The sequence below is a fragment of the Lycorma delicatula genome, chromosome 12, assembly GCF_047948215.1.
Source record: "Lycorma delicatula isolate Av1 chromosome 12, ASM4794821v1, whole genome shotgun sequence".
Classification (NCBI taxonomy): domain Eukaryota; kingdom Metazoa; phylum Arthropoda; class Insecta; order Hemiptera; family Fulgoridae; genus Lycorma; species Lycorma delicatula.
The window spans coordinates 29,785,608-29,800,756 of NC_134466.1; the positions used below are offsets into that span (position 1 = coordinate 29,785,608).

At 29.4% G+C, this 15,149-nt stretch overlaps 1 protein-coding gene across 3 annotated transcripts in view; it reads left to right on the forward strand.

Moving 5' to 3' along the window:
• LOC142332914 (FERM, ARHGEF and pleckstrin domain-containing protein 1-like) overlaps positions 1 to 15,149 on the forward strand; it is a 410,843-nt gene that overhangs the window by 370,593 nt on the left and 25,101 nt on the right. For all 3 annotated transcript variants that reach the window (XM_075379617.1, XM_075379618.1, XM_075379619.1), the window contains exons 21-23: positions 2,538 to 2,668; positions 4,862 to 5,010; positions 6,892 to 6,999. In XM_075379617.1, the coding sequence (XP_075235732.1) occupies positions 2,538 to 2,668; positions 4,862 to 5,010; positions 6,892 to 6,999 (388 nt within the window). The remainder of the gene's footprint in view (positions 1 to 2,537; positions 2,669 to 4,861; positions 5,011 to 6,891; positions 7,000 to 15,149) is intronic.

A 15,149-nucleotide genomic window follows, 5' to 3' on the forward strand; every position in this document is an offset into this window, starting at 1 on the left:
CTACACGATGATCGAGGTCTCCCATGGGACTGGTTTTTGTTCGCGTTTGCAGACTCATGAAAGTTGTGAGCTTGATTTTTTGGGATGGTGCTACCCGTTTCTAAAACTTTTGTTTGAAACATCGTTGTGGTGTGATGATAGAGCTTCCACTACAGTAGCCTCTACAATGTACGAAATTTCAACGGCAGTCCACATCACGATGATTCCCTTCCTCTATGAAAGAAACATGCATCAGTAAATCCCATCCTTACACTTCTTGTTAAGCTATATGAAAAACATGCATGACTGTTATTGCTTGCAGTATTCAAAATATAAATATATCCAATCAGTATGGCCCATCCTGTAATTGTCATACAACACATAAAGATTTCTTAAGAGGAATTTTAATCTGGTTTAGTTTTTCTTTTTTTTGGAACTTAGCCTCCAAAATTAAAACTTTCATTCTAAATCATATGGATCATATGATTGATAGATGTCATGGATTCAGTGTTGAGTTCAGTTATGTTGGGTTCTTGTTTATCATCAAAGATTTTTATTAAATCTCTTCTTTGTAAAGTAATTACTTTTTATTATTGCAGTTAGTTTCTACATAATTTTGAGATTTTAAATATTTCATTAATTTTTGAGAATGGTACTTATTGGGTTTTTCCTAGATGATATCACCAAATAAGCTTGAAACTAGTATGTGGGATATGGAAATGGAATTTTGTAGCATGTGAAAATGGCATTCCTGACTGAAATTTGAACCCAGGACTTCTGGATGAAGAGCCAAGATGCTACCACTGCACCATGGAGATCAGGGTTTATTTTAAAGTGTTAGTGTGCAAGTCCATATGCATATACAATTATGTATAAGAATTCAGTATTAAAAAAAACTTTAGAAACAAAGTTACCTGTAAAAAATTTTAAGGAAATTTCATTTTTGAAACGGTTAAATATAAAATTAAGCAGATTAATTTGCTGTAAAATTTTAAACCATAAGATTTTAAGTAAAGGTCATTTAGTTATATCTTTTCATACATTACTAAAATAATTGACAGGCATTCTGTGTTAAAAGAGCTGTCATCATGGTTTCAGTGTCAAAAGTTATTGAAAAAAAATAATAGAGTAGTATGAGGCTTAGCTGATTAATTTTGCACACTAGTGTGCTGCACCGAGAGAAAAGGTACTATTGAGTTGTGCGTGGCAGCACATAATAACTAAAATCCCTCTCTATAAACCTGAAATAATGTGTTGAAATCCATTTACTGGTTTGTTTTCAGTAGCAGTTAGAATGGAGTTGAGTATGGTCAATATGTAAACACGGTTAAAGCAGCACACAGTGATCGAATTTTTAACAGCAGAAAATGTGAATCCTACAAATATTTTTCATAGTTTAAAAGCAGTTTGCAGTAGTGAAACTGTTGACAGGAGAACTGTGAATAGGTAGGTGTTGAAATTTTTCAAATGTGAAGCTGGCAAAGCAATGATTGAGAACACACCTCAAAGCGAACAACCAGTTTCTATGACTAACATTGAAAGGAGGTGGACAATTTGCTTCAAAGTGACTGGCGAATCACCCAGCAACACATTGCTATTCAGTTAGGTATATGTAAAGAATGAGTAGGCCATGTTATCAAGTAATTGGGTTACTGTAAAAAACTGTATATGATGGGTACCATGCAAACTGACGGACGCCAAGCAGTGTTGTGTTGAATGTTGCGAAGAACTTTTACAGCGCTATCATGCCAAAGGAAGCAACTTCCTTTTCAATATTGTGACTGGGGATGAGACTTTGGTACATCATTACAACCTGGTGGAAGAAAAAAGGCAAAGCATGAAATAGAGACATCACAGATTGCCAAAACCCAAAAAATTAAAAACTCAAACCTCGGCGAAGAAACTCCTTTTAATGGTGTTTTGGGATGCCAAACACGTTTGTGTGACTGAGTATCTGGAACATGGGACAACTGTAAACTCTGAACGGTACATTGAGACATTAAGGACACCTCAGACAATGAGTATGTGTTCAAAAGACCACCATGCCCATAATCTTGCCACATGACAGTGCACTGCCTCACACATCGCACACCACTACAGAGGCTCTCTGCAAGCTGAAGTTTAGGTCTATTCCACATCCAACATACTTGCCAGATTTGGCTTCATGCGACTTCCTTTTCTTCCCTCATCTCAAGAGGGATCTCAGAAGTAATCATTACACCACTGACAATGAGTTGAAGGAAGCTGTGGCCACTTGGATCTGCCAGAATTTTTCAGTGACGGAGCTTGTCAGATGTTGGAAAAAGTGTACCAGTGTAAATGGGAATTATATTGAAAAATAAATGCTGTATCTTGTAGCTAAGGTATTGTACTTTTATTGTTTTATTTCATTCCAATATCTCTTTTCATACGCATATATGTGCAAAATGTATCAGCCGAGCCTCGTATTTTTAATAATAGAATAGATATTTTTTAAAAAAATAATTTTGTTTTTATTATAAGGTTTCTCTGTCTCTACTTACTTCATTTATATTAATCTTCTAATAATATAATTACAGGGTTCTTACTGTGGCAGCTGGTAGTGCAGAAGAGAAAGATAGATGGCTTGAGGATCTTTCACTGGCAATATCCCAAAGCAAATTGAAGCGGAATGATGATAAAGTCAATTATATGAGTCTTAAATCTTGTAGTATGTCTTTTTCTTTTTAATTATTATTATTCTGATTTGTGAAATGTTAAAAAAAAATGTTAATAAATTAATTATGGTAGAGCTTATTCTGCAATTTAGGGTGATGTTTGATTTGGAATTTTGACTATTTTTCTGTATACTGATCCTATTTTATTACTATAGATAAAATGTTATGAATTCATAGTATTATGAGAAAGTTTTATTTTATTTTTATTGATACTATTTCCAACATGTGGAACACATATTTTATTAATATAGAATATGCATGAAATTATAGATAATGAAATGCTATTCTCTTATCTCAGGATCAAACTTATCTAGGAGCCTGTATGTTTTCACAAGAGAGTTGTATTGTTTTAATCCAAGTCCACTATCATGAAGATATTTATATATTCTTTTTTTATATTTGCAGCGCTATATTTTGTGATCCTACAAGTAACATTATGATGTTACAACTCAACTGACCAGTATTTATTTTATTAATTTTAGGACTGATCCATCTTTCATAATTAGTAACAACAATATTATTCAAGGAAATAAATTGCCCTATCACTTTTAACAATAGAGAAACGTCAATGCTGCTTCCATTTACATTTTCTTGTGTCTTCTTCAGTTAATAATTGAAAAACCCATTTGGTTCAAGTTTTTTCTTGTACACAAAACATTTATTGACAGTTTCATTTAGGAAAACTGTTGAAATATGAAAATATGAGCCGGTAAACATAATTAGTGAACCATCTGTCCTTAATTTTTTCTTAGTCATAAGAAGGGTTATCCAGAATGATTTTCACTACATCCACTGAACTAATGCACTATTTTATCATATTTGATTTTGTCATATCCTTCTCATCACACATTTCATTTATATACCTAAAACTTTCAGCTAGGCTAATTAAAGAGCAGATTAAATTTAAAATTCAGGTAAAATTCAAATGTTTGGTGAAATTAAAAATTTTTTACAAAAAAATTATGATAGTATTAGTCATCAAACTCAGCAGAGATAATGTAATGTTGGGAACTGTCTGATTGCATTGTTGGTGAGAAATCACCTGCATGAATACTATGTGAAAATGTTTATTTTCTTGAATGTTAATATTAAAAAAAATGCAGCAAATGATTATATTTGTAAACATGATTCCAAACCATGACAGACAACAATTAACCGTAAAATTAAATTAGCTATGGTCCAAAAGTGAATCAAAATGGTTTACAACCAATATGTTTTACGTATGTTTTTGCAATTATTAGTGAACAATGTAAATTAACGCTTGCTTTTTATTGTTTTGGGAAGCTGATCATCAAATGTACCTTTAAAGTTTATCGATAAGATCTGTATTGATACAGCAGCTAGCTTAAATTAGCAATGACTGGAATGATCTCCACAGTACTTCTTTTGGTTTTTGACTTAATTTACTTTCATTTTGATGTTTTCAGTGTAATAAAAGAGACACCGTTTTATTGATGATTTTAATTTGGATATAAGAAGCAATTGCAAGGAAAAAAGTAATTACTGATATGGAAATAAGCAGATATTATCTAGTTTGACTTGTGAAGACAAATCTCTTGTCTTTTGATGATCTTTAAGATTTCCTTCAGTAGTTTGATTTTTAGTTGTACATTGTACCAAAACAGCTTATTCTTATCTTTGACATGCTTGAATTCATACATTTTTTTATGAACTGTTTGAAGGATATCTCATGTGCACTGAATACAGTCATGTGCATAATCATCTAATAACAAATGTGAGAGAAGCTAGAATTCTAATCTCAAGAATACAAAGTTATTCAGAGGAGGATCTGTTTACTTACTTTGACAGTGTAAGTTTCAATGTCTTATTATAAACAGAATTGGACATCCAGGCTTGTCTTTTCCATAGAATTAACCTGAAAACAGTTTCCTTTTCATTATGTAGTTTTTATACAACTTGGTATCACAACTTGCCCAACACTACCCATAGAGTATTTAGTGCTAGCAGATTATAGGTGAAATTACACATGGATGTTTTGCCCAGTAGATGGCATTTCTGTCATTAATATTAAATATCTTCATTATTTGTTAGATTGTATAAATTCTTTGTGATTTATTTACTTTTTGTAATATTTTTAATACACATTATAATATTTTACTTAAAATTTAAAAATTATATTGGAAATTTTTGTATTATTTCTTTCTTAAAAGATATTGTATATGCAGGTTCCTCTGATGAGGTGATGGATAGATGCGGTCAAAGTGTTGAAGACGGCAATAATAAAGTATCACCTCAACGTAGTAACACTACGGTACATGTTTGCTGGCATCGCAATACAAGTATAAGCATGGATGATCAACTTTGTGCTGTTGAGGTAAATCTTTATTATAGAAGTTCATCTATTGCAGTTATGTTTGCAAACAGCATTGTAACTCCAGAATATTTGCTCTGATTTTCATGAATAGATGACAAATAATTCATATCTTAATTATGTTATATTAGATTTTGGTAGATTCAAAATATTAAAATGTTTTAGAAGTGTGACATCTTTTTTTTAACCAATTTCAATAAAAGAAGCAGGTTCTCAATTCATTCCACATGTAATTTTTCTGTTATGTATGTTGAAATCCTTTCTCTACACAAAATAGACCAATTTTGATGATTTTAAACTTGTTTTGTAGAGAAAGTTCCTCTGCTGATCCTATTATAACAATTTTCAGAAAAATTAGGAAGATTTTTTTTAATTAAGAATTAAATTGTCTATTTAGATGATTCCTTTGTGGTGCCATCATTTGATGGTTAAAAGGTAATCTTTTTTTTTTCAGGGCGAGAAATGCTCGCGCATTATCATCATCTGGGTTAAAAGGTAATACATACCCTGATATAATTCCTAAAAATTATCTTCATGGCCGAACATAACTGTTTCACTATTGAATACTATAAAATATAAAGTTATATAAAATTAAATTATTTTTTCATTAAATATTTCATTAGATATATATTGCTTTCATGACAAAGAATACTTCAGTAAAAAAATGTAAAAAAATAATATTTTCAATTTTTCTTTAAATGTAGAGTTTTAGAAGTCAGCACCAAATTAAAGAATCACTATCAATAACAAAAAAAAAGAAACAAACTTTAAACTGATTCTGACTTCAAGAAGTAAAATTAAACAAACATATTCTTTTATTTTTCAGAGTGATTTTTAAAAAATGGATTTTATTATTTTCTTAAGTTATTTTTTTTATTTGGCTGTTTTTTTAGGTCATCAGTTTTGATTCATTTTTCCAACTCTTTACTCTCTGAGTACTTTCAGCCTTACCATACCTTGTACATCCTCAGTTATTTATTTCACAAATATATTTAATGTTTTCCTCCTTTATTGTTTTTACTCTCAAGATTTCCTTTTAGAAGAGACTTCGCTGTTACTGGATGCCTTAATATAAGACACTTAATTTATTATACAAGATTCTACAATAAATTTATTCTGTTGTCTAATTTGTCGTAAAATTTGTTTTGAAGTGATGAGAATTTCAGATTGAAATCTTGCTAATTCTCAGATACTCAAGTCACATTTCTAAAGCCTACTCTTTGTTTGTTGTTCTGGTTTCCTTATCATCAAGGTCCATACAGCTCTACTCCATATAAATAGTTTTAAGAACTTATTTTTTATCCCTAAACATGTGATATCAAATTTCTTTTCAAAATTACTTTTTTCTGGCTTCTGTCAGCCTGCAAATATCATCTTTGTATTTAATATTAAGAAATTAAATTCAATTTTCTGATGTATTTTATTCTTGCATTTTAACATTTAATTTCTTGCTATCCTCCTTTCTACTGCATTTCTTTACTTATATTTTAAATGCTTTTTCACTTAGGTATACGATTCATTAACTTTCTAACTCATTCTAGTTTCTATGTAAATAGCTGTATCATCACAGTATTTTGACATTTTTATTTTTTGTCATTATATTGTTATTCTATTCTCAAATTATTGTAGTTTTTTTAAAATTATTTCTTCAATTTAAAAAAGTATTGGTACAAGGCATGTCTTTGTCTCATTCCTTTCTGTATTGCGGCTTGCCTTTCCTTGTTTTCTATTTTTTAATTTTTTTTTAACGTGATTCTTATACAGATTTTAAATAATAATTTTAAGTATTACATTCTAATCTAAATTATAAATTTTTCAATAATTATTTTTAAATTCAGATAGCTAGTTATTATTTATGTATATATTTTTGTTTTTGTTGTACAGAATCAACTTAGTGGTTATTTATTAAGGAAATTCAAAAACAGCAACGGATGGCAAAAACTTTGGGTTGTTTTTACAAATTTTTGTTTATTCTTCTATAAAACATATCACGTAAGTTATATAAATAAGATAAGATATTAATTTTATTATTATCTATTATTTGTATTTGTATTTAATAATGTAATTTTAATTAATTATGATAATATTATTTTTAATGTTATGTATTCATTTACCATGTTTTTATAATTATTAGTAGTATTTGATTTTTTTGTTTGTTCATGCTCATTTTCATTGTCATTTGATATCTTTAAAGACAGTGTTTGTAGTTATTTATGTTTTTTTTTTGTTATTTTATTTAATACCATTTATAAATTCATTGAATGTTAACAATATTTCTTATCTATATTCACATGAATGCTTGTTGATACTAAAGGGAAAACATGAATAATTATTTGAATGTATATCATAGTTGCCAGCTTTTCAAAAATATTATTTAATCCATTTTTGCCATTTTAATGTTTTAGAATTAGCTTGAAAACTAGTTTTGTTTTAATCACCGGTTGACCAATCTTAATACAGTAATATTAATTTAATTACAGTGATCAAAATATAATGTTTTAAGTGGCATCGTATCCAGTTAAAAGTAACTGTTTATTTAACTGCAACATCCTGTAGCTTTACGGAACAGCTGACTGGCAATGATGCTAACCACCTATTCAACAATGTGGATGGTTTGGGTTTTTTTGTTCTTCATGTAAAAACAGTAGTATCTGTTAAATAAGAATAAAGTTCTATTATTGATTTTAATGTATATTCAACTCTTACTGTATATTAGCTCACTTTCAGTCAGATCAGTTAAGAGAAATTAGAAATTATTAGTATGTGTATTATATGATCAGTGAATTACATCCTAAAGTTTCTCAATTTATTTTAGTTTAAAAAAAATTATATACACAGATATTTTAACATTACATTTCCTTTATAATTGCTTCTTTTGGCAGCCATACCCTTTTACTAACATTCATAAAAGTTTTGAAAACATTCGTGGAGCCAGTCATATAAACTTTATTTTTTTACACCTATTCAATAAATTGTGTCCATTATCTGTCTTTTGTTGCAATTTCATTGGTGGTCAATTTACAACGAGGAAAAACTGGAATTATCAGTTAAATGTCAAGTCATATTAACAAAGTTGTTATATTTTTTTATGTGTATAGTTCTTGGACCAGGATGTCAAGCAAAGAACTCGATTGTTTGTATTCCAGTTTTTAAGGTTGTTCATTTTCTGGTTTTATCTTGTAAATGATGAAGGATAATAACGTACATTTCTTGTTGGACTCGTGGTGAATTCCTATGAATAAAAAAAATCTCCTAACTTGTAATTTTTTATTTTGTTTTAAAGGATATATATTGATTCACATAATGACAATTGATGTACTGCACCTAAATCATTAAAAATTATCTGTTTTCCTATTTCCGCTGATTATATAATTTGGAAAGTTTTTATCTTGATCATTCATAGCATATCCTGCAAGTTTTATTTGTACTTTTTTTTGTCTGCTGACAACATTTTTGAAACATGTTAACAAACATGGTGAATTTTTAGGTCATTGTCGGGTATATTTCCTTCTATATTAGGGTATTTAGGTAACTAACTTGCTACTTATATTTGATATCCTGACTTTTCTTTATTTTGGAGTTGTTTTTCATATGTTTTAATGAGAAATTATAGGAACTGATGGATAAATAATTGCACAGACCCTTGTCAGGAATTAAATCTGAGATAGACCAGTCAACAGAACTCAAAAAGGACTGAGTTTATGACAAGATTGATACCTGGAAACCGATTGTGGGATATTTTGTACAGTTTCACAGATGAAAACATATATGTTTTAAACTTGCAACTAGGTGTAAGAATTATTTAAGCAATATTTTTGTGCAAAAAATGTGTTTTTTTTTTGTTTTTTGCTTATAAAATGAAAATCGTTGGAGCAGTAACAATACATTCAGTACAAAAGTTGTAGAAAATTGCAAAACCTGTAAAATGAGGCCTTAGGCATTTTGATTTGTTTCATTTACCATTGAAAAAAGCCAGAAAAACCGCTAAAAATGGTTATTTTTGCGTTTGAAGCATTTGCCTTCAGGGAAAATATAGGTAATGTTTTATAGAATGTGTGTGCCGAAGCTGGATTTTATTGGTTGCATTTTTTGTATACAATAGATATTCTAGATTTTTCATGCCTTTTCTTGCAGCATTCATTCTAATCTCGTTCAATCACTTAAATGAAAATTTAAGTGTATTTGGAAACTAGAGTTAAACAACAATTCATTAATTTACTTCCATTCATTTACATGCATTGTATTGCTGTGATGATCTATTGATCATGGAGATTAGTAGGGTGGTTAAAGACTTAATAATTAATAAAATTTATTAGTGTTGGTTCAGTGTTTAAATACATATCGTCAGGTTTACTTACATTTAAGCTGTTGATTCTAGTATGTAGGTTAATGTAACCTTCTACTGTTTGGTTGTATTGTAACATATTAGGTTATTTCTGCAAGTTGTAGTATCTGATAAATATTGATGGTTACTTTTTTAATTGGATATGAAGCACCATAATGTTATATTGTGGTTATTGGATTCACTCTCTGGATCTGTTAGTCTAATTTAAATTTCTATAATATAAATACATTTAATTAAAAAGAAATTCTGTATTAAGCTTATATAATTTTAGACATTTTTAATTGACTAACTAGAAAACTTTACATAAATTTACTCATGATGTTTTGAGTTTATAAGGAAAGACATTTAATTCCTTTTTTTGTAAAATGCACTTCTTTAGATCATTTATGGTCAGATCACAACTCACATTATTTTACAAAATTACTAAAATTATATAAGCTTAATACAGAATTTTCTTTTTCTGTTGTGATCTGGCCATAAATGATCTAAAGAAGTGCATTTTACAAAAAAAAGGAATTAAAAATCTTTCCTTATAAACTCAAAATATCATGAGTAAATTTATGTAAAGGTTTCTTTATTCATGTTTTAATATACTTTTTGTTAGTCAATTAACATTGTACCTATAACAAAAGAAGTAGTGTATAATTTTTTTTTGTTAAGAGTGAAAGAAGAAAGTATTATTAATTATTCTTTAATTTTAAAGTTGGCAACTATGCTTTTTTCTTGTATCCTTAATATTTATGTATGCTTTTTATCTTGATTTTTATTATCTCTAAGTCTTCTACTATTAACTGTTTATTTTTATCTTTGTTTTCTTAATTTTCATTATTCTACTATTAGCTTACCTTCTTCGATGTACTTATTTCTTTATCATATTTCTTCTGCTTTATGTTCTTACTCTGAACGGTGTTTTATGTTGTTTTATTACGTTTTTTTTTAAATTAATTATTAGTTATGTTTGTTTTTACATTGATATCTTTTTAGTACAAAAAAAATCTGCAGTTTTTTAGTTATTTTAGCTGTAAAAAAAATTTATAAGCTCAGTTGCGACTAAGCATGAAGTCCTAAGGATATAAATATATGTCTGTTGCATATAAAAATATTTATTAACTGACTATTTAATGGTATACACTTCATCCTGTAGTCATGAAATAGTTTTAATTGAGAATCAAAAATATGTCTGCACATGTATTGTTTTGTTTGTCCACTATATACCTTGCTTCTCACCTACTGTGCCCTGTTGAGTGTTCGGATGAGATTAAGTTTATATGTTCTTTATATTATATCGCATATTAATTTATGAAGTTATTTGGTATTTGTTGAAGTATGTTAATTTTGAATTGAATATATATTTCAGTGTAGCTAATGAATAAGTTATTATCCAGTTATATGTAGAAAAGAGGAAGTTTATATTACTCTTGTTACTCTAGGCTTAATATATTTCTCTAGTGCTGTTTCTAGACTTTTCATAAGTATTGATTGTATCATTGATGAAGATCAAATATCTTTTACACTGATAACTTTTGTCACTTTTTTTTAAAATTTGGATTCCATTACATAATAAACTGATTCATGAATTTTTTATTCAGTCATAGTAACACATTTTTTCGCAGTTACTTTTGCATTTAATTTTTTAATTGAAAATTATTTCCATACTTATGAATTGCTTATCCTGTGTTTTGGTTTTGCTCACTTTTAAGAAATAAATAAAAGTAGATGCAAAGAAGCTGTACTCTCCCTTTCTCTCTCATTCACACGTGTCCGCACGCACGCACGCACATACACACACACACATACAGGCATGTGCATGCACTTAAACTCTTGTTTTTAATTTACTCTCAGTCTCTAATCTGCATTGTCTAGATGAAAAAGTGTAGCATAAAAAGAACTTTACTTAATATTTGGTGAGTTACTTTTAATAAGAGGTATTTTCTAATGATTTCATTGGGGAAATTATTTAGTATTTTGTATATATATATATATATATATATATATATATATGTTTTGTCAATTTCAAAGTTGTAAGAAATATTTTTTGATTAAAGGTATTTATTTTTCAATTTAATTGGCTTACAGTAATAAAACATTATCTTTAACGTTTGGAATTTATCCAAACAGTCTGATTAGAACATTTATCTAATTTGATTAGAGATTGTTTTATATCACAAATTTCCATCCTCCTATGCATATCCATATATTTATATTTTTATATATATATATATATATATATATACATACACGCGCGCGCACGCAGTGTATCCAAAAAGTAATGAGAATTTTTGTTTTTTGGAAAGAATTTTATTTATTCGTCTACATTAATGTTATCTCCTTCAAAATAGTTCCCATTAGATATTATACACTTATGCCAGCGCTTTTTCCAATCCCCGAAACTTTTGGAGCTCAGTCTTTGGAATAGTGTTTAGCTGTTTCAGCGATTCAGTTTTAATCTCATCTATGCTTGTAAAACGACGGCTCTTTAAGGTTCTCTTTATTTTTGGGAATAGAAAAAAGTCACATGGGACCTGGTCTGGTGATACGCCAGCTGGGGTATCATTACAGTGTTTTTGGCTAAAAACTGATCAACAAGCAATGAAGTGAGCAGGTGCATTATCATGTTGCAAAAGCCATGAATTGTTTCGTAACAAATTCAAGCAATTTTTTCAGATTGCTTCATGCAAACGGCGTTGAACTTGTAGGTAATTCCCGTTATTGATTGTTTGACCTTGTGGCAAGAACTCATGATGCACTATGCTGTTAAAATCGAAGAACATGGTGAGCATAACGTTCACATTCGACCGTACTTGTCAAGCTTTTTTTTGGTCTTGTTGATCCAGAATGCCTCCAATGGGATGATTGAGCCTTAGTTTTGACATCATATCCGTAAACTCGTGTTTCATCATCTGTAATGACATGTTTCAGTAGTTCTGCATTGTTGTTGACTTCATTTAGCAACTCTTGAACAACTTCCATTCACCGCTGTACTTGTTCGAAATTCAAAAATTTTGGAACAAATTTTGTTGTCACATGGTTCATACCCAAAACATCTGAAAAATTTTCATAGCATGAGCCAATTGATATCCCAACATCATCAGCGACTTCTCTGATTGTGATTCAGCGATCATTCATTATCATTTCTTTCACTTTTTCCATGTTTTCATTGGTTGTTGATGTGCTGGGGTGTTTAGGGCCCTCGTCATCTTCAACATCTTCACAACCTTTTTGGAAACACTTATACCACTCATAAATCCTTGCTTTACTCAAAGCAGACTCACCAAAAGCAATATTTAACATTTTTAAAACATTGCTACACTTTATTCCATTCTTATAGCAAAATTTAATGCAAATTCTCTGATCCACTATATATACAAATAAAAAATCGCTGATTGTACCAAAACACGTGTTATCCTTTTGACAGCTGACAACAGATTAAACATTCAATATGGCTAAAAATTTACGGATACTTTTCAGACATGTTTACCAATACAACAGTGAAAAAATCCTGAAATTGTTGTAATACAACCTGCAAAATTTCAAAATTCTCATTACTTTTTGTACACACCTCATGTGTATATATATACATCTTATAATGTAATGAATGTGATAAGTTTATCAGAATTATTTACTTGTAAAAACTGTTACCAAAAAAACACATGAGGTACTCCAAGCAGCAGGCCAAACTTGATGAGACAGTTTTGAGGAAAACAAATATAAAGAATAAAATCTTATAAAAAAAGAGTAGCTAATTCTTTGGCAGGCATAAATTCCTGCTTTTATTTAATCATGCTTATAAAGATCACATTTAAAAATGTGATATGAAAAATATCTTAATATTTATATTACATTTATATATATATGTATATATATATATATATATATATATATATATAAATTCTATTAAATAAACATCTAGTACAGAATATTGAGATGAGATATGTCTTATCTTAATTTTTCGTGAAAGTACTCTCACAGGATCCCATATCCTCAGTCATGATTGAAATAATTCTGTTATTGCATATTAAAACTCAAAAAATAAAAATAGTGAAATAATGAAACCTGCATACTAATTTTAATGATTGCTGCTATCCGTTACAGTTTTTATAAGACCCTCTCCCTCAAAAACTGTCTAAAGGTTTATCAGATTGAAATTTTGTTTGTATTTATATATATGTTGTATTTTCTGATTATTTAATTTCATGTCATATTTATAATTCCTAACGTGACAGTATTATACAATTTTAGAAAATATTACTATTTCTGAAGATGACATGGAATTAATATATATTGACAGCACTAAAGAGGTGTACTTGGCTGAGAGTTTTCTTGAGTAGTTAGCTACTCCTTTTTTTTTTCTTAAAAGAATACAGTACCAAAGCAGTATCAGGTAGAATTTATATCTCTAAGAGTAATGATGTTTGTTTTATAACTATTTGTATTGTAAACAAACAGAGCAAAGTTGTTTCGTGTGGGGTTGAATGTTATCTGCATTTTAGTGGTTTGACTTTTTGATGAGCAGTATTATATTCTGTTCAGTAAAAAAGGCAATTAGAAATAAATTCACTCATAAGTTTCTCTAGTTTGCCTGGCTATTGGATGTTGTTATTCTTGTTAATGGTTGTTCTAGTTTTGGAGATAATTTGTCTTGTATAAAGTTGCCTAAACATTGTTTGGTTACGGCACCTGACAGAAACATTTGTGGAGAATAAAAATTAAAATACAATTTATTAAGTACACATTTGGTGCAATTAACAGTTTTGGTTGTGTAATATGTATCTCACATAATGGTATAGTCATTTACAAGAATATATCCCACATTAGACTTAATAAGAAAGTTTAGAAGCTGGTTTTTGTAGCCTTCCTTGCTTAATTAAATAAATACTATCTATAAAAAAAGAATATCAAGGTTTTAATCTCTTTGTCTTTTGGAAGAGTGTTGATTTAAGGCTAGAATCAAAGAGTAAAAAGGACAGTTTTAGTTTTGATATGTGACTGTAGATTCATTCCCTATCTTTCCGCTGACAGTGCCTCTAGCAACAATGGCAACTCCTGAACAGAAAGCTTTCTTCTGTGTTGTACAGTTTGTTAAATTAAATCTGTAGTTACAATTTAACGTGCATTCAATAGAAAGTTTAATTGTTGTGTGTGATTTGTGAAAGTTAATTGTGATTTACATTTGTTGAACGTATAATCAGTCTGAAACGACTGAATGTCTGTGTACAGTGAAGAGTATGGAAAAAATCTGTTTGGAAGACTGGCAAAAAACTAGTAATGCCAGTGATGACTGTGTGGAATGTTTTAAGGAAATACATATGTGTCCATACTGTTTACAGTTGTTACAGGCTTTGAAGCCTACCGACTTTGCAATCAAAATGTTGGAGTGCGAAATTGATGACTTTGTTGATCATACTGCTGAATTTAGTGATGAGACAACATTTTATGTAAGGGGAAAATTTAACACATATAATGTCCATATTTGCAGGTCAAAAGATCCCCAAAAATGGACAAATGTGAAAGGAACTCCTCAAAATTAAATGTTTTCTGTTCGGTATTTCAGCAAAATGTGTATGGGCCATTAATTTTCGCTGAAGTAAGTGTAACAAGGATTGCTTGATTGGATGTGGTGTGTATATGCTCTTTCCTTAATTGCAAGATAGAGCAGAGAATTTTATTAGTCAACAAGATGGTGTATAATACCTCTACAAGATGGTACCGTATACCTCCTCATTGGCATACGGTATACAGGATCAGTTGAATGACTTTTCCCCCATCGTTGATTGGTTGGCATGGACCTGATTACAGA